Genomic DNA, 27,010 nt, shown 5'->3' on the forward strand with positions numbered 1-27,010 from the left:
CAAAATTTGGAAAAGTAGACTTTTTTTAAAATCAAAATTTGGAAAAATTGACTCTCCTCCGATAAGTCGAACTTTATATTTTCCGACTTTTTTAAAATTTTGGAAATGTCGACTTTTCAATTTTTTCAAAATTGACTATCCGGTGACTTTTTCAAAAATTGGAAAAATTTACTTTTCCTTTTTTTTAATTTTTTATTTTGGATTCGGAAAAATCGATATTTTTAAACATTTGGAAAAGTCGACATATCGATTTTCCGACTTTTTCAAAATTTAGAAGAGTGAACTATTCTAATTTGGAAAGTGCGACTTTTTAAAATTTCGAAAATTTGGAAGTCTGTATCATTAAAGTTGATTTTTTACATTTTTTTTAATTTTGGAAAATCCGCTTTTCGACTTTTTCGGCTCTTCCGATTTTTCTTCATTTTTTAAATATTGAAAAAGTCAATTTTTTTTAAGAATTTTGAAATTTCGATTCGAGGTTTTGACTTCGAATTTTTCGAATCTTTAGACTTTTTTAAAATCAAATCTTAGACGTTTTTAAAATCAAAATTTGCAAAAATTGACTCTCCGATGAGTCATACTTTAGATTTTCCGAATTTTTTAAAAATTTTGGAAATGTCGACCTTTCATTTTTTTCAAAATTGACTATCCGGTGAATAGAATTTTTGATTTTTCAACTAGGAAAGTTGAGTTTTCGATTTTCGACTATTTCAAAAATTGACTTTCTGACTTTTTAAAATTGTTGATTTTACATTTTTTTATCTTTCAATATTCAAAAAATTGACTTTTTTTTTAAAAATTTTGAAAAGTTGCCTTTTTTTTCAAAACAGAAAAATCGACTTAAAAATTGTTGAATATCCGATTTAGAAAGATTGACCTTCCAGTGAGTCGAATTTTCATTTTTTTTTTAATTCTTTAAATAAAATCGAATATTCGATTTTACAATTTTTCCAAAAGTTCGAAAAAATGACTTTCCGACGTTATAAAATTTATGCATTTTTCGGTCGACTTTTCATTTTTTTTTTTAATTTGGAAAAGTCGAGTTTGTCAAAATATGGAAAGATCGACTTTTAAAATTTTTGAGCTGAGATTTTTTTATTTTTCAAAATTTTCAAAATACGATTTTCAATTTTATGACCTTTTTTTTAGTTTTGGAAAAGTCTTTAAGTTTTGGAAAAGTTCAAAAATTGGAAATGAAAATTTGTCGATTTTTCGAAAGAGCCGACTTAAAAAACAAAGGAAAATTCTACCATCAGACTTTTTGAAATGCTGTTAAAATGGCCGATTTTGGATTTTTCAATATTTAGAAAAGTCGATTTTCGATTTTACGACCTTTTCTTTCCGAATTTTTTAAAATTTTATTAATTGTGAAAAAGTCCAAAATTTGGAAGTAAATTTGTAAATTTTTCGGAAGGGTCGACTTTTCAAAATATGCATAAACCTACTTTCTGACTTTGTAAAATGTGATTAAATATCAGATTTTGGATTTTTCGACTTTCTAAAAATTTGTCGGTTTTTCAAAAAGTTCGACTTTTTCAAAATTAAAAACCAATACTTACGCTTCCATAGGTTTTCATATGTGGCGGACTGGGTTGCGATTGAGCGTGCTTCACCAAATTTAGACTACCATCCGCTCCCAAAGGGCTCTTCAGTTGACGACCCATCTAAAATAAATACAACCACATATAAGATATAAAGTTTTTGTGTTGGCTTTAAATTTTAACAAAACTCTTACCGAGTCCTGCATATGTGCTTGCTGCTGGCTGGATTTTATATAAGCCGCCGCCTGCTGTGGAGTGGGTCCACCACGAAATTGATTTATGGCGGCCGCCGTTAATAATTGCGAATTCATGAACTGTGTGTTGAAATTGCTCATTGTGTGTTGGGATTGTGGTCCAGGGGGCCCTTGTGGAGGACCTGGTGGACCATTGGACCCGGGTGGACCACCTTGATGACCGGCATGTCCATATAGACTAGCTGCTGCCGCTGCAGCAGCCAAACCATAATTTTGCGCTCCAGCCCCAGCTCCTTGGGGTGGTGGGCCTCCATAGAATGCTGCCGGTCCGCTGGGTCCTCCGGCAGAATTGGAATAGTAACTATTCGATTGAAGCTGATGACCAGGTGGAGGTCCTGGGGGACCACCTTGATGTTGTGGTGGACCGGCCGCATACAAATTCATGTATTGTTGAGCCGCCGCAAAAGGTCCACCGCCACCGGCTGCCTTCGAGCCTATTGTGCCCAATTGTTGAGAAGTAGGTGGGGGTTTGACCGATCCCACCGTCGACATCAATGAATTGGAATTCGAAGAGATGATAGCCACGGCAGCTGCATTGGGATTGTTTAATTGCTGTGAATTCGGATTACCGAATGGCGATGGTCCACCGCCCATTCTAAATTGGGAAGTGATGTTGGAATACATTTCCGGTGTGGGAGCGGTGCCCATATTCGGAGGAGTTTGCATGGGGTATGCATTAAAGGGTCCGCCGGCAGCTGCAGCCGCACCATAGTGTCCTGGGAAACTATGAGCTGCAGCAGCAGAGAATTGTGACCGGTTTGAATGATCGATCGAATGGAATGGTGCATAAAGACCACCTTGGGAAGGTGGTGGTGGCATTTGCGATGAGTTAAAGACAACAGCTGCCGCTGGTGGGCTTGGTATTGTGGAAATACCAGTGAATTGCGGTGAGGCTTGATAGAACGGTTGTGGCGCATGCATCTGCTGTTGGGCTGCCGATTGTTGCTGCTGTTGTTGCTGCTGTTGCTGATGCTGTTGTTGCTGCTGTTGTTGCATATTTGGAGGAGGAGACATGCTACCCATTGAAGATGAATGATGCTGTTGCATTTGCTTCGCCGCTGCAGATGCTTGTTGCTGTTGTTGCTTCGCAACTTCTGAGCTATGCTTGAGGGCCTGTTGTTGCTGTTGTTGTTGTACCGCTGCCTGTTGCTGTTGTGGGCTTGGGTAGCCTACCACAGAATTGTCATCCGAAGATCCAACCACAATTCCAGCTCCTGTTTGGCCAAATTGTTCCAATTGTGCTGCATCGAAGGGCGACGCGTGTGCCCCAAATGCAGAGGGTACACCAGCTCCAGGTGATGACAATGCATGGTGTTGTTGCATATGCACAGCTGTTACAGCGTAGTGGGGCAAATGTTGTTGCTGCTGTTGTTGTTGTGAAGCGGCAACTGCAGCCACAAATGATGCCGCCGTCATGTGACCACTTGTATCGACTGGTTCCATTTGCTGTTGCTGTTGTTGTTGCTGATGATGCAATTGCTGTTGTTGAAGTTGTTGTACAGCTGTGGCAGCATCTGTTGTCATGGCCGGAACACTTTCCCAGACTTTCTTTACACTGGCAATTTTCATATTTAGATCGGCTGCCGAGATAATGTTTTGAGCCTGTTGAGATTGTTGTTGCTGCTGCTGTTGTTGTTGCTGTTGATGTTGAGGCGTTTGTTGCTGTTGTGGTGTAGATTGTTGTTGCTGCTGCTGTTGTTGCTGCTGTTGCTGTTGTAGCTGATTGGTGGTGGTATTATTCTGCTTTGCCGTCGCAACCACATCGTTATCTCCAGAGACCGGAGCCATACCCTTTGTCGCTGTTGTATACGATTCAGTCGCATCTCCAAATGAGAATCCAAGTTTCATTTCCTTGTCATATTCCGTTGACGCATGTCCACTTTGATTGGTTGTTGCATCTGACGATTGTTTCGAGTTACTTCCACCAAAGGTCATTTGCGATAGCGCATTGGTAAGAGTATCCACACCAGATACAGCGACATTAACACCCGACACCACCGAAGATGGGACCACAAGTGATTCCGAGGAACGTTTCATTTGAGCAGCCTGCACTTGTTGTTTATAGTGGGTATTCTCAAAGATGATGGTATTCACCGGAGCTCCATCGATCAATAGAGCCGAAGTATTGGATTTGTTGTCGGCGCCACTCAATGAACCCAATTTGTTTTTATCGCCTTCTAGTTTCTGTCCACCAGACACATTGGCGGCACTGGAGGAGCTAACAGTTTGTGTTTCTGGCTTTCCCGCTTTTTGAGCTGTGTCCTGTGCGGATTTTGCTTGCGAAGAATTGTTCGAACCGATTGATGATGCAATGCTAGCTGAAGATCCTGTTGGCTTAAGACCTGCCAATCCGGATGGAGTTTTGGTAATAGTTTGTTGTTGATGCTGTTGTTGTATTCCCGCCGGCTGGACTGATGGTTTGTTAACCGAAGGACCGGTGGAGCCTTGTTGTGCAACAGCTGTTGGCAGTGTTGTCATTGGTAGGTCTTGTTTTTTGGGTTGCGTTCCAGCGCTTACTGTTGCAGGACCTGCAGTTGCAGTATTTGTGCTTCTTGTTGATGCTGGGTTCGTATTGGCCGCACTTGCCACAGAGCTGGGAATGTCTTTCTCCTTGGAAGCTGATTTCTTTTCGCGTTCCATACTCGTATTGCTGGTTCTGACGTTATCGTCGTCGGTTTTCGTACTGGATACGCTCTCCTTGCGTGTATGTGGCTGTAGTTGCTTTGAGGGTGTGGTCGACGAAGAAGTTTTCTTCTCGGCTTCATTGGGCTTCTTCGGTTGTTGCTGTTGGGGTGGCGTCGTTTGTTTGCTTGCTTGATTGGAGGCAACCGAACTGGATGATTGTGTGGGACGTTCGCTCTCTTTATCTTTAATTTTCGAAAGCCCAGCACTCAGTGCCATTTGGTTCTGTTTGGTTTTGTCCAAATCGGAAACGTTGGCGTTGTCTGAGGATTCGGAAGTACGTTTCATATCTTTCATGTCGTCTTGGTAACTCTGACGACCATATTGCCTTTGTCCACCGGCGGACGATCGACCATCATTGCTGCGTCTATAGGAAGATGATGTTATGCTTCGATCTCCTAGGTTGCCGCCACCACCACGTCCTCTTCGAGAAGGTTCTCCTCGTGGTGCAAAACCACGATCGTCACGGTCCGATGTGCTACCACGACCACCTTGACCACGGTCACGATCACGGTCACCACGATCATTTCCCATTCGTCCACCTCCATCTTTACGTGGAACTTTGGGGCTGCGTTCGGATCGTCTACCACTGCTGTAACCACCATCGTCCATCATATCATCGTCCTCATGATCCATGTAGTGATCATCGGAACTTTGATAGCGACCTCCCCTGGAATTACTGCCTCTTTGATTCCATCCTCCATCACGGTTGCCACGATAGGAACTTCCACTAGCGCCAAAACTGCGACTATGGGAAACGCGCATGTCACGGTCACGATCCCGACCACCTCCTCCTCCGCCACCAGAACTGCTACCACCACTTCTGGGACTTGGACGTTTTTCCCTTTGGGGTTGTGGTGCTGCAGGAGTTGTTCCACGTTGTTCTTGATCTTGTTGTTTATGGGAATCGGATTCGTTGCCTGTAGCTGTCGTGGAAGGTGAGAGTGAATTTAGGCTCTCGTTTTGTTTTTGTGAGTCGGAGGCTGAAGGATCTGTACCAGTGAAATCCTCACCAGCCTCATCTTCTTGATTGCCCTCAGTCAATTTGTTTGCTTGCATGTCCGCCGACGTGCCCAATGAAGACGACGAAGTCATTTTATTGTGCTCGACAGATTCGGAACGTCTCAGAATTTGAGTGGGAGCAAACGAACTGGACGACTGCTGATCACTGCTCTCGCTAATCCTTTGTTGCTTTTGCGAATGTGCCGATTGTGGGGAATGGCCTTCTTCTTCCGAAACACTCTTTTGTGTGTGGGGTCTCTGTAATATTTTAATTGGAATAGACTCGTGGCTATGAGATGAAGAAAAACTTTCATCTCTCTGTCTCTTGAGTTCAATTTCAGTTTCTTCAGCCCATGACGATACTACACCGCTGCCGAAGTTCGCAGAATCTCCGCCGTAGCTAAGTTTGATCGATTCATCGTTTGAAGAAACACTCGTCTTGCGTTGAGAGGTATCGGATATACTGCGAGAAAGTTGATTTGGCCCGGCGGCGGTCAATCCACGGCCATAATCGTCCCGGTTCCCACCTCCTCCACCTCCACCACCACCACGTCCATGATATCTATCATCATCTCTGTCACTATCATTACGCGAACGGTAACCACCACTTCCCCTCATATAACTGTCACGATATTCACCGCGCGAACCACCACTGCGTTGAGGGCCCGATCCTTTTTGAATATATCGAGAATTTTCATAGTTCGAGGAAGATGATGAAGACTTTTCGATTCCTGTACCAGCTGTGCCCGATAATGAACGACTAATTGATACGGAGCCACTGCTGCTGTTACTGGTGCTAACATTTACCCCACCACCTGGTCCACTGGAACCTCCACCCATTTGTTGTTGACGTAAGAAACGGGGAGGCAAGTTCGACTGGAAATGGGCAGAGAAGACTGTCTTCGATCCAACGGGAGCATTTTGGCCAGTGGCCGATGTATTGGCATTTGCAGAAGACGTATTGGAACCAGCAGTATTGCCACTGGCACCTACGCTACTATTTCCACCATGAGAGTAATCTCTCGATGATCTCACATCACGGCTATCGTAGCCGGAACGACCACTTCGATCTCGTTCATTTGGATTTGATCGCTCATAAGTGCCACCGCCGGAACCACCACGACGTGTTTGTGTATTGTCATCCACGGATCCTGTTGTTGACGATGTGGATACACTTTGCGCACTAGTTTGTTGTTGTTGCTGTTGTTCGAAACCACCAATTTCACCCGCTGATTTTTTGCTATTGATTTTCATTTCGAGTTCCTGTTTTTTTCTTGCAGCTGCCAATTTTCGTTCCATATCTCGACGTTCTTCTTCTTCCTTGCGTAACTTAACTCTTTCGTATACACTGGCATCCAGTGTAATACCTCCGGCACCCCCAACAGAACGATGACCATTTTGATGACGGGTGTCCTCAATATGATCTCCACTCGATGATTTTTCTCTTTCAGAGCTATCGCGATCTTTTCTTTGCCAATTAGTAACGCCTGTTGTTGACGATGTTCCACTGGCGTTTGAATTCTTACGTTGATCATTTTTATTGAATACTGGTCTTTCGCGCTCTTGCGTCGGTGTTTCCTCGGGAGATTCATCGTCTGAGAACGTTAGTTTCTTCGTATAATCAATTTCGTCTTGTTTTGTCCAACTGTCATCGTTGGCAATAGCGTTTAACCGTTCCAAGTCCTCTTCTCTAATAATGGGTCTTTGCATTTGAGCTACTTCGGGTTCAACAATGTATTCCTTGTCTTTGCGATGGCCATTATTGCTGCCATTCGCAGGTGGTGGAGTATTTAGTAAAGGTGGCCGTTTGGGTAAAGAAGTAGCCTGGCGGAAGTTGCTGACTCCCGATGAATTCGAACGGTGATAATCTTGTGCATTTCCGCGAGGTTGAGGCCTTACATTTAAAGATGACGAAGAAGAGTCTTTAGCAAGACCATTCTGGTAATTTGGTGGAGTTTGTGAACGTCCACTGGAGTTTGACGTAACACCAACGCTGCCGCCACCACTACCAACTGATCCTCCACCGGGAGGTAGAGGCGCGCCGCGCTGCATAAATGACGGCATTAATGACAATATTGGTAGTGGGACTGCAGCGCTCGAATTACTACCTGGTCCAGTTGGGGGGCCCTGGCCCTGATGGTTCGATTGGCTTTCTGCTGCCGCTTCCTTGGCATTCTTCTCTTGCAGTTCCAACCAAGCTGCGGCATTCGTTTGGGGCCTTAAGCTTACTTCGTTCATTTCGCGTGAAAGATCCCCATTGCCACCATCCACTCCACGACGGCCGCCGTCTCCTTCGTTGCCACCTCTGTAATTGTGTGCATCGTTGCGTTGCTGATGATGATGGCGACCGCCTCCACCATCTCCCCGTTCGCCATGATGATAATCCCCACCACCACCACGTTGATGATGTTGACGATAGTTCTGATGATTCGAATTCGAGTGATGATGGTGCTGCTGCTGTTGGTGATGATGATGCTGTTGCTGCTGCTGATGGTGGTGCTGTGAATGATGATGGTGATCTTTCTCTCCCCGATGATCTCGTTCTCCGGCATTGCCACTTCTGCGATTCGCATTCACATTGCCACCGCTTCCGGCGCCGCCAACTGTGCCATCTAAAGTCGGAAATTCGTGTTGAAACTGTGGGCTCTGATAGAGTGGTGGTACTGTTGCTGTCGGTTTGCCACCTCGTTGGTTGTCGTTGCCTGTTGTTACAGCAGACCATGTTATAGGTTTTTGTTGATTGTGGTGGTGATGAGATTGATTTCCGCTTCCGCTTCCTCCGCCTCCGCCACTCTTACCAAGGGATGCCGAGTTGTTTACTAATTTGATGCCACCACCGCTGCTGCTATTAATATTATTGTTATTGCTAAGTGAACTGGTGTTGCTGCTATTGCTGTTATGGCTATTACTGCTGTTATTTGATGTTATATTATTGTTGTTGGTACTGTTACCGCCGCTGCTTTTTGTGGTTGTGGTATTCTTTAATGGATTGGTTGGACCAGACGTTGGTGTTTGTACGCCTCCTAGTTTTAAATGGGTATTGAAGAAGGTATAAATAACGTTGGATCGAATAAGGTTAGAATCTCTATAAATAAATATAAGTTCCTATCGATTCCTACCATACACTGATATAAAAGACAACCCTCGTATATTAATGTAATTTTTATTATTATTATTTTTTATTTAAATTATAATCCTGTCAATTTGCCAAATTTCAAAAATGGAAAATACTATGGGTTTAGATAGCCTTCCTTTTGCTGGAAATTAAGTTTATTGTGACCACACCAGTAGTATTACAATTTCAAATAAAATGTTGGTATTTTGTAATTGAATTATTTTTAAATTAATTTTATTTTTTGTTTTACTTACCTTCTTGGCCAGATATTGAGTTATTATTAGCAATAGTTGGCGAACTTGTTGTTTCAGCTTTTAGGGATGGTAGATTAGCTGGTGGTCGCCGAGCGGACGGCACTTTGCCCAAACTTTGCATTCCATGTTTACGTGGCACTTGATTTTTTTGTGCTGAAGGTTCTGCTGTTTCACCCTGTATATTTTATTAGATATATTGAAATGTGTCAATAGAGAAATAATATTACAGAAATATTAAAATAAATAATTACATACTACAAATAAAAAAGTAAGGTCTCCATAATCAAATTTAAGTTGCATTAAATTGATTTATTTTTTTTTTGTTAATTTTAAAAAAGCCAGTATTATTTCAAATAAAAATAACATCATTAAAGGTAAACATTTTTAAGTCATTCACGCAATTTATCAAATATATTTTTTAGAATTTTTTTAGAATAGAACTACAAAATTTATTAACCGTGAATTGAAAAAGATCCACTGCAATTTAATAAAATATTTTAATTAAAAGAAAATTTAATCGAAATGACTAACTTGAAAGTGTATGAAGAAAATTGAAATTTTTATTGGCAGTAGAAAAATGTATTTTTTAAAAATTTTTAATTGCTTTTAGCATTGAATTGCTCTGCGGGTTATTTAATATCTTCTACAGAAATAAACTTGTGGGAATATTTTGTATGGAAATTCAATTTTGAGAAAATTTTCTACAGAAATAAACTTGTGAGAATATTTTCTATAGAAATAAAATGTTGAGAAAATTTTCTATAGAAATAAATGTTTTGGTAGAGTCTGCAAAGATTTCTCTCCAACTAAGAGGTACCTCAATTTTCTGTAGAAATACAATTTTCTATAATAATATTCCATAGAAATAAAATTTGGAGAAAATTTTCTATAGAAATAAAATTTGAATAAAGTTTTCTATAGAAATAAAATTTTGAAAATTTTTTCTATAGAAAAAAAATTATAAAAAAAAATTCTATAGAAATAAAATTTTGAGAAAATTGTCTATGGAAATAAAATGTTGAAAAATTTTTCTACAGAAATTAAATTTTGAGAAAATTTTCTATAGAAATAAACTTTTGAGAAAATTGTCTAGAAGTATAAAATTTTGAAAAAATTCTTTATAATTCTTTTTTTTATTTTAATTGTATACTATCAAAGTGAGTTAAAATCGATAAAACATATAAAATTCGACACACTTACAATTCAAGGGTATTTATACATTTTAATTTGGTAGACTTCTACAAATTTTTGTAGATTATTTTTGGCACGAGTGGCAACCGTGCACACAAACAAATATTTTTTGTATTCAATCACGAAATTAATTGATCCAATTGAAATGTCTTCAATCACAGAAATGATAGTATTAATAAAAAAATTAATTGAAAGTCAATTAAAAATTTAATTGATCCAATTAAAAAATTAATTGATACTATTAATTTTTGCCATTGATTCTTGTTTCAATTAAAAATTTTGTTGAATCAATTAAAGTTTTTATTGATTTTTTTTTAAACTTACTTAAATTTTTTATTGGAAAAAATTTCGTGATTGCAAATAAATACGGTATTGTTATTATACATGATTTTTTTTGCTTTTTTGGAAATAACTTGTAAATAATTATTAATGACACAACTATATATAAATATAGTTGTGTGAATTTGTTTGCTCTGTTAAATACTTTACACAGATCTGTTGCTAGCAGAACTAATTTCGGAAGTGACTCAATACTTGAGACATCTTTAACAATCGATCTTATATTACAAAAGTAAACTTGCATTGAAAAAAATGTATTTTTTTAGTAATATCATTTTAAAAATCTGATCTAAATAATCTTTGTTATAAACGAAAATTTTTTTTTTAATAATTAACAAATTTAAAATTTTTGTCTTTCTATTTTAATGGTTTGTTGTTGATTTTATTTTATAGAATTTATATTTACTTCGTTGTATTATTGATAATTTTAAAAAATTTACCAAAAATTTGGTTTTATAAATGTCTACAATTAATTTTGTGTCGAAAAAAATACTATTAAAAATATGACGAAAACTTACACGACTATTTTTGTACATTCGATTTATATCGAGTGCTGAGAACTTGGGCTTGGCATTTCGCTCTCCCCTACTTCCCCCCAGTGTACTCATGCTGCCAATAGATCCTCATTAGCGTTAGCTTGCCCCTCGTGCACCAAGCACCTCACTCTTCCTCGGATCTGTATTTGGGGCTGATGCTCTTTTTATAGGCCTTTGTTGTTTGTTTTCGAGTAACCAAACTCGTTTCTATTTCTTCTCCCTTTTGTCACTTGCGATTCTTTTTTTTTTAATTTAGCAGCAGTGGCACAGGAAAGCCAATGTTCTCCTGTTTTCCGTATTTGTGAAATGGTACAATTTTCAAAAGCTTCCTTCTTCCCCTCTCTCGAACTTTTGTTGGTATTTGTTATCTATCCCTATCTCAAATTACAAATATCCACTATTGTTGTTTATGCTAAATTCAAAAGCAGCGCTTTCTTGCGCCCTTTGTTTTGTTCAAAAATTCAGAACAGTTTGTAAAAAAACAATAGAATTTTCTTTGTTTTAGGGATTTCTATGCTTACAAGTTTTTAATACGAGGAAGAAGAAAACAAAGAATCTATGGGTGTGCTTATTGTTTTCTTTCTTAAATGAATAAAATGTTTGGCAGGTTGTTGTTTTTTGTTGCAGTTTTGTTTTCCTTTCGTAAATACTTTTGAGAAGAGTTTCAAGTGTAAATCTTCGACCATTCGTGTTTTGCTTTCTTATTGTTCTCTGTTTGTATGTTGAACGACGATATTGTATCTGTTGGGTTTTGTATTTCTTCCTTTTGCACTTGCGATTTGGGATGATTTATTGTAAATAATAGTTTGATTTTTCTTAGGATTTTTTTTGTAGTTATTCCGTTAATGTAAGTTATTAACTAAACCTCAGTCTTCTGTTTATCCTGCAAAAAGAAGAATGTAAAAAAAATATTAATAACAACTTGTAGTTAGTTTATATCTGCAAATGTGGAATTTTTGTGATGAAATGCGTTCCTCGAAGTTCGAAATCCCATTTCCAAGGGATCGTCTTTATTAAAATGACATGGATAAGTTTGTATCGGGGTAATATTCTGAATTTATGATATAAATCTTGTAAGCAGACTTCAATAATGGAGTTATAGTTTAAACAAATATTCATTTTATAAACCTCATGCTCTACTTATTTGAATTTTATTCCATTAGCATTCTAAAAAGATTCACATTCGCTCGTCTTCTAGATATTTTGCAGTTCTGATCAGATTAATTTTTTTACTTATTCAGCCATCAATACGACAAAGGAAGCCTGTAGAGGCCAACTATACAAGCATTATACATAGTAAAAAGACTATGTGTAGAATATATGATACAAAAGCTTAAAAACTTTGTTGAAAAAAATGGGATATCAATATTTATCCAGCTTCCCTTTACTGTCAAAATCTTTTAATCGGTTGGTAATATTTATATGTATATCTATAAATCTATGTTTTGGAATCTAATATTAACGATACAAAATGCTAACAAATGCAAGCTAGATTAAAACTAAATGAAGAAATTATGATACTTTTACCGAAATCATCTATTTTGTATCCTTATCCTTTGGCTCAATAACAATGAACTTCCTTTTTATAACCGAATAACACAATTCTATGTCCTAAATTACGGTAGAAAAAATTTTGTTTTGCTTTGAAATACTCAGAAATGTCACCTACAATACTTGGAGGAGATCAAACACAACTAAAAATCCTTTTGTTATTTCGCTCGAATCTGGAATTGAATCTTGTATACAAGGCGGGCATCACAACTAGAAATCTTTTGGGTACTCGCTCGAAATTGAGATTGAAGACATGACTCTTTTTTTTTTAAACAGGGCGGGATGATTAGAATCATTGCACGATTTGGCTCCCTACTAGGTACGAATCTTTTGTACCCGCTATAAGGAAGTTTATTTATCGAATTTTGTGTTATGAAATCTATATACTATCGAAAGTGTAGAAAAGGCTATTTCGATCTATAACCCTTTGATTTTTATTAAGTAATTGGAATGTATTTTTTGTGACTTTATTCACTATATTTTCTTCAGTGCGTACCGGTTTTCATTTTACTTGCCAAATGAACTCCAAAATAATAAACAATTTTCCGGACATTGATTATTTTTAAATGTGGAAATTTGGTCAAACAATGGGTACTATTTCTTAGTTCTATTATTGTTAATGAAAATTACATATACAAATTTCATATAAATGCCATTCTCTTTTTCTTTAAGAAATGGTCTCTAAAGCCAATTTAATTCTATTTTAGTTTATGGAATTATTGTTTTAAGAATATTTCCTTGAATTTAGGTTGGGTTAAGTGGCAGCCCGGTGTATCAGGTTCACTTAGACTATTCAGTCCATTGTGATACCACATTGGTGAACTTCTGTGCTGCCCGATTCCATGTTAAGCACAATGACAAGGGACCTCCTTTTTATAGCAGAGTCGAACGTCGTTCCACATTGCAGTTAAACAACTTAGAGAAGCTTTGCAACTCTTAGAAATGTCACCAGCATTACTGAGGTGGCATAATCCACCGCTGAAAAACTTTTTGGTGTTCGGTCGAAGCAGGAATCGAACCCACGACCTTGTGTATGCAAGGCGGGCATGACTTTAGTAATTTTATCCACCGCTGGAAAACTTTTTGGTGTTCGGTCGAAGCAGGAATCGAACCCACGACCTTGTGTATGCAAAGCGGGCATGACTTTAGTAATTTTATCCACCGCTGAAAAACTGTTTGGTGTTTGGTTGAACCCACGACCCTATCTGTATATGCAAGGCGGACATGCTAACCATTGCAAAACACGGTGGCTCCTAATTTAATCTAAGTAGAGCAGAATATATAAAAATATACGTTTTACTTTGAGCAAGACCCTGCAATCACGGGAATGAAAAAAAAGTCCGGGAAAAAAAACTATAATACACAGCTATTGAAAATCAAAAATTTTCGCCAAGAGACACCGTACTTTCCAAACGTTGCTCTTCATTAAGATTTGAAACTGTTCACAAAAGTCAGTAATTTTAAATGTGGCCTAGTTAATTCTAGGAAAGGCACTGAGTCCATATTTTATCCACACGTATTGATGTCAAATTCTACAGTATTGTCAGAAAACTAGCAAAAAAATAACTATCTCATTTCATATAAGTGGACCATAAAAAGTTATATTTCCTATGGCCGTCTATCCTAAAACTAGCAAAAATAAGGATCTGATTTAATACAAAAAAATAATAAATAGAAAGTTGCGCTTTTCTGTTTTTTTTTTTGTATTTTATAAATTTAATTTGTAAAATATATTTTCAAATAATTAAATAAAAAGTTATGTCGAATATTTCCTATAAACGTCTATCCTAAAACTAGTAATTTTGAATGTGGGCTTGTGGATTCTATGAATGATAGGAATTGTCAACATTTAAGTGCTTTCTTATTAGCTGTTGATGTACTTTCCAATGTTATTTGACGATCTTGTTGGCTCATGATTACATTAAAATCCAATCGTATGTATCCTTATTATTTTTAATTAGAACCTATTTCTTGCCGCAAAGTGCATTGGCAGCTCTGGCTATTCGTTATTGCTAATGTTTTGCACACAGATAACAGTACACAAGATCAGATACAAATGCATGTGAAAGAAAGAGACAAACGCCAAAACATGTATACAAAATTTAATGCAAAATAAACTTAATGAATGAAAACAAAAACTTAAACAAAAGATTACAAGACGAGAAAGGATACGACGAACAAGAAGTAATGATGAATGAAATTAAAAATGAATTTTAAAAAAATATATGGAATTACGGAGATAGCCTCCAATTGTATGGTATAGAACAAATGGGGGAATGAATTAAAAATTATTTTCAACCATTACCCCTTGAAAGGGCTTTCCCTTTTTTGTCGTTAGCCGTTTGAAGAGGGAAGGGCGACACCCTTCTTTTTTTTTGCCCCCTGCCTGATGGGGGAATTGTTGGGAACAGGGCTCAAGCGATATTGCAGGGATGGATGCTGTTGTTGCTCCTATATCTTGGTATCTTTATTTGTTAGGGTTTTCTTATTCGCTCTACTCGTTGAAAAGTCAACGAACAAAATTTTATGGAACAAAAAAAATCTTTGTGTTTTCTTCAAATTTTTTTTTTACAGGAAATTAATTTGTCTTTTTGTTTAATTATGATTCACATACTATTATGGGTATTTCAACACCGCCTTTTATTTTCCCCCAGTAAAAACCCGGATTGTAATTTCCTTCGATGAGACGATTCAACTTTTTATTCTTGCGCAAAAATTACTTCTGCAACACACACAAAATTCTCTGCGTTGAATTTTTGAAAACAATTTTTACGATGAAATATTCGAATTTACACACGCACACAGTATGACCAGCTATAGAAACAGTTTCCTTTTAAAGGATTAAGTATATTTTATATTAAAATTATTTAATTTCAGCGTTATTTCTATAATAATTTAACCAACACGACTTTTTGCTGCACACTCGCCTTTTTCGGGTTTGTTAACACACACGCACACACACACAAACGCACATACAAAAATGGAAGACTCACTGAAAAACATTCGTTATTTGTCGGTAAAATTCGTTCGGCTGCTCGTTCTTGGGTATGTGTATGTGTTTGTAGCTACTCGTTGAAATACAAGCAATGTTTGAATCTTTATCTCTTTCACACTTGTACAGCGTCCATAATAACAAAGTGAATTACAAAATGAGTGGGAGTAATAAGACTATACAACTCATTTGAATTGACAATTGTATACGTGATGATAGGAATCTTGACAGTAAAACGATGAAAAACAATGCGGGAATGGCAGAGAAATCTGTAATAATGTGTTAAAGGCATAGTTAAAAATTTATTAACAAAACACCGGGGAATATGAATGAGCAAAAGTCATGGGCGATTATGTTAAGCTGTAGGAAATGGAAACGCTAAACACCTACTTAACTGGTATTGCTATATGGGTATGGCAACCCTGAGAAAAACAATGCAGCGTACAAAGCAAATTGCAAAAACACCGGCACCTTGCATTTAATTTATTGAAATGTTTTCCACATAGAATTTACTGCTCGCACAATGCATAACGTAAATCAGTTCGTATACTTTTATGTAATATATCCTAGCTTTAATATTTCGATACTAAAGCCTTATATGCAACTTCCCACATGTCTTGCCGACCTACCTTTTCACATACAATCCTTTAGGTTCCTCTGCTTTTTCAGGTTCGTTGCTCTTATAATGGATTTACTCAACCAGTCCGTAATTGTCGAAATAGCTGACATTTAAACCTCTTCCATGCAAAACAACATGGAAAAGGCGTTGAAAACTACGTCAACCTCACTTGAAATATTTTCCGAAGTTGGAAAATTTTTAAATTTACCAGAAATTCAATTTTTTTATTTTTTTCGCAACTCAACTTGTTCTGTACTACACAATGTTCACTCTCACACCATTCGTACTGCCTCTAGTTATCTTTTTCTATCACACGACAATCCCCTTAAAAACGATTGCAATTCTTTTTCCAATTCGTTTTCGTGCTGATTCTTCTTCTTCTTCTGGTTGATTTTGGTTGGCTTGGAATTGGAATGCAATTTCTATTTTTTTTTTTTGCCCGTATTCTACGTTTTAGTTTTCGGTTAATTTGTAGACACGTTGAGTGTTGATTCTGTTTTGTATTTATTAAACGTAAAAACGAAACGTTTGATATAACTATTTTTAACTATTATTTTTTTAACCCGTCGAACAGGACAGAAAACACTTTGACATTACTTTATAGTGTTGGGAAAGTAACGAGTATTTGATTACAAGTACTCGTTACTGACTAATTTTTTGAGTACTCGTTACAATTAGATGAGTACTCAATATCTTATTCCATACGGGCCGACTATATTATACCCTGCACCACTTTGTAGATCCACATTTTCGATACCATATCAAATCCGTAAAATGTGTTGGGTGCTATATATAAAGATTTTTGTCCCAAATACATACATCTAAATCTGACTCGATCTGGACACAATTTATTAGGCTCCTACAAAATCTATCTTAAGGTGGGTACTATGTTCGGTTTTCGAGTTAAAAATCACTTTATTTTCGCGATTACTTTTCCTGAAATAATCAAAATTACAAATTAAAACCAAAATATTCCTGTAAAGTCTTGCCGAAATCTAGGGGAACAAGAAACTGCGCATCAATTGAGTTAATTTGTCTGCTTCATATTGAACTGTTTTAATAAAGTAACCGCGAAAATTTCAACTCGAAAAGCGAACATAGTACTTACCTTTACATAAAAAATCATTAACTCGCACTCTAAACCATAGCTATCACGCTCTTTTTATTCTATAAAGGCCGGTATGCACCTCTAGCGAAAAATTTCATTCCTATAAGAAATGCATTGCTATTTATGCTAACGAAATTTTCGGTAGCGTTCAATTTCGTAAGCTGGTACGCACCTCTAATGAAAATAACAGGGTTGTTAAAAGCATATTTTGGCAGCAAACATTTAATTTATTACAATCATTGTGTGCGTAAAAGTTTTAAAAGTTCTGTAAATAATAAACAATTTATTTGAGGAATATTTGGAACATATATTAACAATTTTTAAAAGCGATTAGCTGGTTTAAAATTTGTGTACACAGCCCTGTTTGTTTGTTGTAGACTTAAATAAATTTTTGCTACCGAAAATTTCGCTAGAGGTGCATACCGGCCTTAAGCCTTATATAAAAATGGGTATTCATTAAGGTGGGTACTATGTTCGGTTTTCGAGTTGAAAACCACTTTATTTTCGCGATTACTTTTCCTCAAATAATCAAAACTGTAAAAGAAAACAAATTTATTCTTGTAAAATCTTGCGGAAATCTAGAGGAACAAGAATCTGCGCATAGTACTTACCTTTTATCATTACCCAATAAACACAAACGTTTGAAAAATGCTAAATTTCAACAATTTTTCAAACATTTTTTCAAAGGATTAGGGTAATATTCAAGTTGAGAAATTGTTGAGAAAATCGCGTTCTCAACAAAAAACAGACATTACCCTCAACAGTGAAATTCAACACATTAGCAATAATATCTCAAGTGTTATCCTCAAATTGAAATGCATCGCTACTCAATAATTTGTCAAACAATTTTCGATGCGAGTCAAATTCAAATTAACATCGTTGCAAATACTTTTCAACCTAAATTTGTATGAATGATATCCCCACTTCAAATTGAAAGTCAAAGCCAAAATTCTATGAATTTTGTATAATCCCAATAAACAATCCTAGTCAATCCTAGTTCTAACTGAAAGTCAATACTAAATTTCTAGAGATTTTGTAAATTTTATTATTTTTTCGTTAACAAATATAATAATCTTAAAAATAACATTAATAATGTATAAAAATAATAATATAATACCAATCAAAATGTAATTACCTTATTAAACGTATTAATAAATAAAACTATGAATACAATTTTAAATACCTTAAACATTTTTACATGTATAATTCCATTTCCTCCATAATGTTGGTGTCAAATAACTATTAATTAATATGCTGGCAATTTGAAATAATTACTATCGAGGAACTTCCTGGCTTGTGTGTTAGAATAGATTCCAGCAAGAGGAAATCACAAAATATCAAACTGATGACGGGATGTAAATTGATGTAATGCACATTTTCATCCAGAAGTTCTTGATATAGGAATTGTTGCACTTTGTTTTAATTGGTTGCACTTTGTAAGTTTTCTGAAAACTTTTCTTTGTTGTTTCCTTCATTGGGTTTTCATCGGCCAACATCTTCCAAGAATATACCATCCAATGATTTTAGTTTTCTGCAAAACAATCGAGTTTTGTGATTTCCATTATGTTTTCATTTCACTTTTTATTTTGACTTACGAATTTGTATTTCTTCCAACTGACCACGTACTTCGTGATTTCCTCAAGAACGTTGGTGTTATAAAATTGTTGTTATTAAAATACTGGCAATTTTCAGGAACTTGATGACCAGATAATTGGAATAAATTTCCAGCAATTTCAATTCACAAAACAGCAAATTAAACCGATGATGCGATGTAAATTAAACTATCGATGTGATGCGAATTATCATCCAGTAGTTGTTGATATGGAAAAGCATAAATACCAAGTTTTTTTGGTTGCACTTTGATTTATGGAAACTTTCTCTTCTCGATAAGCCACTACCATTGTTCATCGGCCAGCCTCTTAATGTGTCCAAGAATCAGCATCCAAATATTTTAGTCTTCTGCAAAGAGATTTGAGTTTAGTGACTTCCTTAAAGTTTTCATTTCGTGTTTTAGTTTTACTTACCAATTATTATAAGCAATTTCAATTGATTATTAAAAAATTTCCACATTTTTGTATTTCTTCCACGAACTTTGTTGTCCAAAGTAGTATTGAAAACCATGTGGTTTTTTTCGTTGCATTTCAGGGTAGTGTTTTGTCAAAGTTTTCTCCAATTATCTTCAACACATTTTCAAAGTTTTCATCAACATTCTGCCAAATTGGTTGTAATTCGCAAACAACTTGAAGATGTATTGAAGATGAGCTTTTTCAAGTCAAGTTGAATTTATGTTGAAAATTATATTTACCCTAAAACTGACCCTGCCAGCATTTCAAAGTTCCATTTCAACCTCATCGTTACCACAGACTCGTAAATGTCACTTCAACCATCATGAAAAGGTACATCAAAAAGTACATGCAAGTAATTTGCCATCCCTACTATTAAAAAAGCCATTTGTTTTTTGTGAAACGCCAAGCGCAACCAGCTTGTTATATTTTAATTAAATAAAAATGAAAATAAAGTTCTGAAAACATAGATTATACGCTTAAAATTGTGAAAGGTATATTGGTGAACAATTTGGTGATTTTCCAAATGGAATAAAGTGAATGTTTTTCAGATATTTTACAGACACGCTGCCTCCATGGAATAAAAACACTGGTTGATAGACGCAGCAACATGTAACTCGCTACTTGTAACTCAACATCATCATTAATGCCAAAAATTATGTTAAATGTAATGTGATAGTGGTATAAATGTTATATTTTTAAGAATTTGTAAATGTTTAATCAAATTAATAAATATCTAAACAAACGTGTTTTACTGGACCACAATGATTCTTTTACAACTATCTTAAAAAGCACTTTTTCTGATTGTTTGGAGGGTCCCTTATTGGCGTCGTTCTAAATTGATCTATAAAGGCACCTAATAATTGCACTCATGCGAAACATTTTTGTAGTAACTTGGCGTGGTACAACTTCTCAATAGTGACGGTGCTTTTCCGACGAGTTTTTGATGTCGTATATGATTGTTTTCGACGTAGTGGGGATTCTCAAAAGAGTCCCCAAATTCAAAAAATGTTGGCAGGGGAAGAGGTGTTGCATTTGAAAAACGCTCATCCTGTGTTTATTGGGATTTATTAATTTTCATCAAAATAAAATATATAATAATACACTACACAACATAATACACTACAATACCAATTGATAAATAATAATCTTATTAAACATATCAACAAATAAGAACAAAAAAAAAAAAAAAAACAAATAACAAAACTTTAAATATCTTAAACATTATTAGTAAACACTTTTGCATTGATAATTCGATTTCCTTCCTTTTGGTGTCATAAAACAGCATTAACATTTATTAACATGCGGGCAATTTGAAATTAGGAACGTACTGGACCGCGTGTTAGAATTGATTTCCAGCAGAAGGAATTCACAAAATATCCATTTTAAACTGATAATAGCATATGAATTAAACTGACGATGTGATGCACATTTACATCCAGAAGTTGTTGATTTCAACAATTTGTTGCTTTTAACAATTTTAATAGCTTGCACTTGTAATGTTTCTGGAAACTTTTTCTTGTCTGGAAACTTTTTCTTGTCGATAAGCCACTCATTTTTCATTGGTCAGCTTCTTAATGTTTGTAAGAATGTAGCACCCAAAGATTTTAGTTTTCTGCAAAGAGATTTAAATTTAGTGACTTCTCTAAAGTGTTGATTTAATTTTTCATATTGACGTACTAATTATTATAAACTATTTGAAGCAGTTCCAGTTAATTGTCCACAATTTTTTCATCGGCCAGCTTTTTAATGTTTTCAAGAACGTAGAATCCATAATTTCAGTTTTCTGCAAAGAGATATACATTTCGTGACTTCCTTAAAGTTTTATTTCATTTTTTATTTTTTTACTTACCTATTTTTATAAACTATTTGGTTATTTGTCTAAAATTTTCCATTTTTTTTATTTCTTGCAATTGACCACGAACTTCGTTGCACAAATAAGTATTGAAAACCACATGGTTTTTTCGTTGCATTTTAGGGTAGTGTTTTGTCAAAGTTTTCTCATATTATCTTCAACACCTTTTCAAAGATTTCGTCAACATTTTGGCAAATTGGAAGTAATTCGCAAACAATTTGAAGATGTATTGAAGATGAGCTATTTCAAGTCATGTTGAATTTATGTTGAAAATTATATTTACCCTCAAGGCCGGTATGCACCTCTAGCGAAATTTTCGGTAGCAAAAATTTATTTAAGTCTACAACAAAAAAAAACAGGGCTGTGTACACAAATTTTAAACCAGCTAATCGCTTTAAAAAATTGTTAATATATGTTCCAAATATTCCTCAAATAAATTGTTTATTATTTACAGACCTTTTAAAACTTTTACGCACACAATGATTGTAATAAATTAAATGTTTGCTACCAAAATATGCTTTTGACAACCCTGTTATTTTCATTAGAGGTGCGTACCAGCTTACGAAATTGAACGCTACCGAAAATTTCGTTAGCATAAATAGCAATGCATTTCTTATGGGAATGAAATTTTTCGCTAGAGGTGCATACCGGCCTTCAAACTGAAAAGTTGTTGCATTTGAAAAACGCTCATCCTGTGTTTATTGGGTAATAACACTATTATAGTTATCATGCGTTTTTAGTGATCAGGTGGCAACACATGTCGTTACATCCCAATAAACACAAACGTTTGAAAAATGCTAAATTTCAACAATTTTTCAAACATTTTTTCAAAGGATTAGGGTAATATTCAAGTTGAGAAATTGTTGAGAAAATCGCGTTCTCAACAAAAAACAGACATTACCCTCAACAGTGAAATTCAACACATTAGCAATAATATCTCAAGTGTTATCCTCAAATTGAAATGCATCGCTACTCAATAATTTGTCAAACAATTTTCGATGCGAGTCAAATTGAAATTAACATCGTTGCAAATACTTTTCAACCTAAATTTGTATGAATGATATCCCCACTTCAAATTGAAAGTCAAAGCCAAAATTCTATGAATTTTGTATAATTTATTAATTTTCATCAAAATAAAATATATAATAATACACTACACAACATAATACACTACAATACCAATTGATAAATAATAATCTTATTAAACATATCAACAAATAAGAACAAAAAAAAAAACAAATAACAAACTTTAAATATCTTAAACATTATTAGTAAACACTTTTGCATTGATAATTCGATTTCCTTCCTTTTGGTGTCATAAAACAGCATTAACATTTATTAACATGCGGGCAATTTGAAATTAGGAACGTACTGGACCGCGTGTTAGAATTGATTTCCAGCAGAAGGAATTCACAAAATATCCATTTTAAACTGATAATAGCATATGAATTAAACTGACGATGTGATGCACATTTACATCCAGAAGTTGTTGATTTCAACAATTTGTTGCTTTTAACAATTTTAATAGCTTGCACTTGTAATGTTTCTGGAAACTTTTTCTTGTCTGGAAACTTTTTCTTGTCGATAAGCCACTCATTTTTCATTGGTCAGCTTCTTAATGTTTGTAAGAATGTAGCATCCAAAGATTTTAGTTTTCTGCAAAGAGATTTAAATTTAGTGACTTCTCTAAAGTGTTGATTTAATTTTTCATATTGACGTACTAATTATTATAAACTATTTGAAGCAGTTCCAGTTAAAGGTGAGTATTAAGTTCGAGTTTAAGGTGGGTATTAAGTTCGACTTTTTTCACTAAAGTGAAAACTAAAACAGTAAAAAAAGGCCTAAAATTATACATATTTGTTGCAGATTTTATTATAACTTGATGGGGAATAGCCCAAAGCAAGTTTTCAAAAAGTTTGTATTCCTTAAAAAGTATTATTAGAGAAAAGTAATCGTGAAAAAATGGCGATTTTAGCGGCTAAACTCGAACTTAATACTCACCTTTAGCCGCTAAAAACATGATTTTTTCACGATTACTTTTCTTTAATATTCCATTTTAAGGAATACAAACTTTGTGAAAACTTACTTTGAGCTATTCCCCATCAAGTTATAATAAAATCTGCAACATATATGTATAATTTTATTCCTTTTTTTACTGATTTAGTTTTCACTTTAGTGAAAAAACTCGAACTTAATACCCACCTTAATTGTCCACAATTTTTTCATCGGCCAGCTTTTTAATGTTTTCAAGAACGTAGAATCCATAATTTCAGTTTTCTGCAAAGAGATATACTGTTACGAATTTGATAATTATAGATTTAAGTTTATTTAAATTAGTTTCCATTCATTTAAATTTCAAATTGTAACGATAAAATTTCGTTATAACTTGTTGGAATCATCTATTCATTTTCTAGCACTTTCCTGAATTTCTTTTATGTTCTTTTGTTTATTTTCATGTAAGTTCTCACTCTCTTTGATAACAACCCCTTTGCTTTGTTATTTTGCATTCTCATTTCATCTCATTGTATATTGTCATTGTTTTTGTTCTTGTAGTAATGCGAGCGTATATCTATGTGAGTGTGTATGTGTTTAGCAGCCACCAGATGAATGACTTAATGGTCGTAGATCCTTCTAGCATTGTCTAAGAATGTTCTGGCGTTGCCAGAATATTGTAGTGCTACCAGAATGTTCTCGTATTGCCACACCGTCATATATAAAAGCGCTCGCATGCTGCTAACGAGTCAGTCTTAATTAAAGCGTCAAACGAATAACTTCAGTGTGAACGAATTGTAAAGTGTGAAGTCATAGTAAATAAATTGTAGATTGTCGTTATTTAAAAGAACTGTGTTTTAATTGTCGGGTAATTAAAAACGCCTAAATATAAAAACGTAACAATACATTTCGTGACTTCCTTAAAGTTTTATTTCATTTTTTATTTTTTTACTTACCTATTTTTATAAACTATTTGGTTATTTGTCTAAAATTTTCCATTTTTTTATTTCTTGCAATTGACCACGAACTTCGTTGCACAAATAAGTATTGAAAACCACATGGTTTTTTCGTTGCATTTTAGGGTAGTGTTTTGTCAAAGTTTTCTCATATTATCTTCAACACCTTTTCAAAGATTTCGTCAACATTTTGGCAAATTGGAAGTAATTCGCAAACAATTTGAAGATGTATTGAAGATGAGCTATTTCAAGTCATGTTGAATTTATGTTGAAAATTATATTTACCCTCAAACTGAAAAGTTGTTGCATTTGAAAAACGCTCATCCTGTGTTTATTGGGATCTTGTCATTTTCATCGTAGTGATGAAGATCGAATTATAACCGGTTGATCTTAATAAAAATAAAGTCTCAACATTTTAATGATTTTGTGGCGAAACATAATTTTCCAGGCTAAATTAATTTATACAGAATGCATTACTCACAATATACAATCATTTTGTATATTGTTAATTAGTCAATATGTTAGTATCAATATTAGTATTAATCGAACTGGATTGTATTCGAATATAAAGTCTATTGTTATTAAAAACACATCACTAATCTAATGGAATTCATCTATTTAATTTCTCGAGCTAATTTTCGACGCATTTTTCATTAAAGTAACAAAAGGAAGTTTAAGATGACGTTAAATTTACATAATATTAGTAGGAATGCAATTTGTACGTCTATTTCTGCAGTTCTCTTATTTGGATTAGTATTTTAAAAAATGGTATAAAAATAGGGTTTTTATAAGAAAAGATCGCCCATTTTATACGCATTGGCATATAATAATATACAAAATAGCATAAAACAGCGATACATTAATAGGTATTGCCCAAAAAAGCATTTTGCAATTTTATCAAAGAGTTAAAGAAGGGTACATCCTACAATAAATTTTTACAATTTACCAAAGACTTGTTAAAGGTTTGGTAAGCTATTAATCGTTTATGAATGCTATTTTTCACGAAATGATTTATCAATCGTTCATAAACGTCAATTAACTTTTTATGAATACGGCTGTTAAAATTTAAGTAGACTAGACACAATGTTCGTAAAAATTATGGCAAACATTTAAATCTGATGCGCTTTACAGGCTATCAGTTATTCCGGACGACAGTACTCATGTCGAACATATCCCATATATTGTGCACTATAAGTTAAGTCCGAAGTCATAATCGATACTGCTGCATGTTTATGGGATCGATAACACATTTACCGATTATTTAGTCATCGCCGACAAGTCGTATCGATCCGACACACTGTAAAGGGCACCTTATAGGTCGGATAAACCCTGCGACACAACACGTTGCGGCGACAAATCCGATAGTATAAGGTCGTGTTCGGCTGTCGCGGGAACGTGTTGGCATAAAATCAAAACAACTTTGATTTTTTCTGGTTGGGTGGTACAAATCATTAAGTGTAAGGGGATGTTCGACAAACATTATCAAAGACAAATTCATTTTTACATTAAAAACAGGCATTTATGCAATGAAATTAATGATGGATCGCCAATTCTGGTTGAAAATTAAAGAAATATATAAATCTAAACCAGTATTGTGGGAAAAACGTGGAAAAATTCCACTTCCAATCAATGGGAAACCAGGCGACAAGTATTTTGAAATTCAAGTAATTTGTAATATATTAAATGTGGATTACTTCAGGAATCATTGTTTTGACACATATACCAGGATTTTTTTATTATCTTCTTCCAGTTTTTCAGTAAAAAATGGTTTCACCCATAAATCTTCGTACAACTTCATTGTTTGTTTATGCTTCTTCTTATTTTTTCATGTTGTCATCACATTTGTTCGTGCAGTGTAAGGGCAAAACTTGAACGAACACACAACAAATAGACGAACCTCTGTCGGAGTGTTTATCCGACCGTCTAAGGTCCGCTTAAGATTCTTTACAAACACCGACATTCCGTTCGGAATAACTGATAGTCTGTAAAGCGCATTAGAAATCAACTTTTTCGAAAAGCGTTTACATTTATACGCCGGTAAGCCATACATAGTGGGTGTTGAAGGAAAAACTTTGTGTAAGCAATTGCAACTATCTGATTCGTATATTATGTTTTCACGACGAAAACAGTTTAATTTTCGGTTACTTTTTAAATATTTGATTTTTGAATTTTAATCAATTGATGCTTAGGACTTTTTCATCAGTACTTATCTGAAAGGTGTTTGTTTTAATTGCTTCATTGGATAATTCCCCACCAAGTTATAATAAAATTTGCCAAAAAATTCAATTATTCTGCTTTCACATATTTGAATTAACTTCCTTTTCGATATGAGTAAAAGAAGGTTTTCATATAAAAGTTTGATTGTTGTTAGAATTTGAATGGAATTTTTGTGGGTGATCACGAATTAACGCCCTTTTCTCTCTAGGGCGTTTAGTTTAGGAGAAGTTTTTAGGATTTGGATGGAATTTTCAATTTTTTGGGTTGATCACGAATTAACATCCATTTCCATAAAAGGGTAGGTACTATGTTCGCTTTTCGCGTTGAAATTTTCGCGGTTTCTTTATTAAAACAGTTCAATATAAAATTGATAAATTATCTCAATTTGTGCGGAATTTCTTGTTCCTCGGCAAGACTTTACAAGAATATAATTGTTTTCATTTATAATTTTGACTATTTAAGGAAAAGTAATCGCGAAAATAAAGTGGTTTTCGACTCGAAAAACGAACATAGTACCCAACTTAATTTGTGATCAATCCTCATTTTCGCTTTAGCCTTTAAGAATAACAGATTTTTTTTTTAGCAGATTTATTTACCTTCTCCAAATCGTCGAGGAATCCGCAGATTATGATTCCGAAACTAACATCTGTATTAGAAAGATCATGCCAAGTGAGAATCGCCCGTACATACAACCGCCTACCCCTCTTTTTGAAACTATTTAATTGCAACTCGAAAACATATAA

The 27,010-nt window shown here is 34.8% G+C and overlaps 1 protein-coding gene and 4 long non-coding RNA genes across 7 annotated transcripts in view; 1 reads left to right on the forward strand and 4 right to left on the reverse strand.

Annotated features, from left to right (window-relative positions):
• nocte (no circadian temperature entrainment) overlaps positions 1-16,674 on the reverse strand; it is a 30,639-nt gene extending 13,965 nt beyond the window's left edge. The window contains exons 1-5 of one of the 3 annotated variants that reach the window (XM_075299289.1): positions 16,087-16,674; positions 10,897-11,797; positions 8,849-9,023; positions 1,736-8,502; positions 1,560-1,664 (exon numbers count right to left, since the gene is read on the reverse strand). In XM_075299289.1, coding sequence (XP_075155404.1) covers positions 1,560-1,664; positions 1,736-8,502; positions 8,849-9,023; positions 10,897-10,986 — 7,137 coding nt within the window. In that variant the 5' untranslated portion in view covers positions 10,987-11,797; positions 16,087-16,674. Of the gene's footprint in view, positions 1-1,559; positions 1,665-1,735; positions 8,503-8,848; positions 9,024-10,896; positions 11,798-14,770; positions 15,029-15,079; positions 15,400-16,086 lie in introns of those variants that run through there. The other 2 variants (XM_075299290.1, XM_075299292.1) reach the window with 2 other exon arrangements.
• A 1,761-nt stretch (positions 16,675-18,435) lies between these two features.
• On the reverse strand, positions 18,436-19,379 carry LOC142230157 (uncharacterized). The gene is made up of 3 exons (XR_012720591.1): positions 19,209-19,379; positions 18,780-19,143; positions 18,436-18,715 (listed from the first exon to the last, which is right to left on the reverse strand). It is a non-coding gene; the product is annotated as an uncharacterized LOC142230157 (long non-coding RNA).
• Positions 19,380-19,625: 246 nt separating this feature from the next.
• Positions 19,626-20,012, forward strand: LOC142231988 (uncharacterized). Its single transcript, XR_012720985.1, has 2 exons — positions 19,626-19,741; positions 19,799-20,012. It is a non-coding gene; the product is annotated as an uncharacterized LOC142231988 (long non-coding RNA).
• Positions 20,013-20,927: 915 nt separating this feature from the next.
• On the reverse strand, positions 20,928-21,792 carry LOC142231821 (uncharacterized). The gene is made up of 2 exons (XR_012720930.1): positions 21,100-21,792; positions 20,928-21,033 (listed from the first exon to the last, which is right to left on the reverse strand). It is a non-coding gene; the product is annotated as an uncharacterized LOC142231821 (long non-coding RNA).
• Positions 21,793-22,350: 558 nt separating this feature from the next.
• On the reverse strand, positions 22,351-22,858 carry LOC142230461 (uncharacterized). The gene is made up of 2 exons (XR_012720697.1): positions 22,824-22,858; positions 22,351-22,758 (listed from the first exon to the last, which is right to left on the reverse strand). It is a non-coding gene; the product is annotated as an uncharacterized LOC142230461 (long non-coding RNA).
• Between the last annotated feature and the right edge of the window lie 4,152 nt (positions 22,859-27,010).

The sequence above is a fragment of the Haematobia irritans genome, chromosome 3 (genome assembly GCF_050003625.1).
Source record: "Haematobia irritans isolate KBUSLIRL chromosome 3, ASM5000362v1, whole genome shotgun sequence".
NCBI lineage: Eukaryota > Metazoa > Arthropoda > Insecta > Diptera > Muscidae > Haematobia > Haematobia irritans.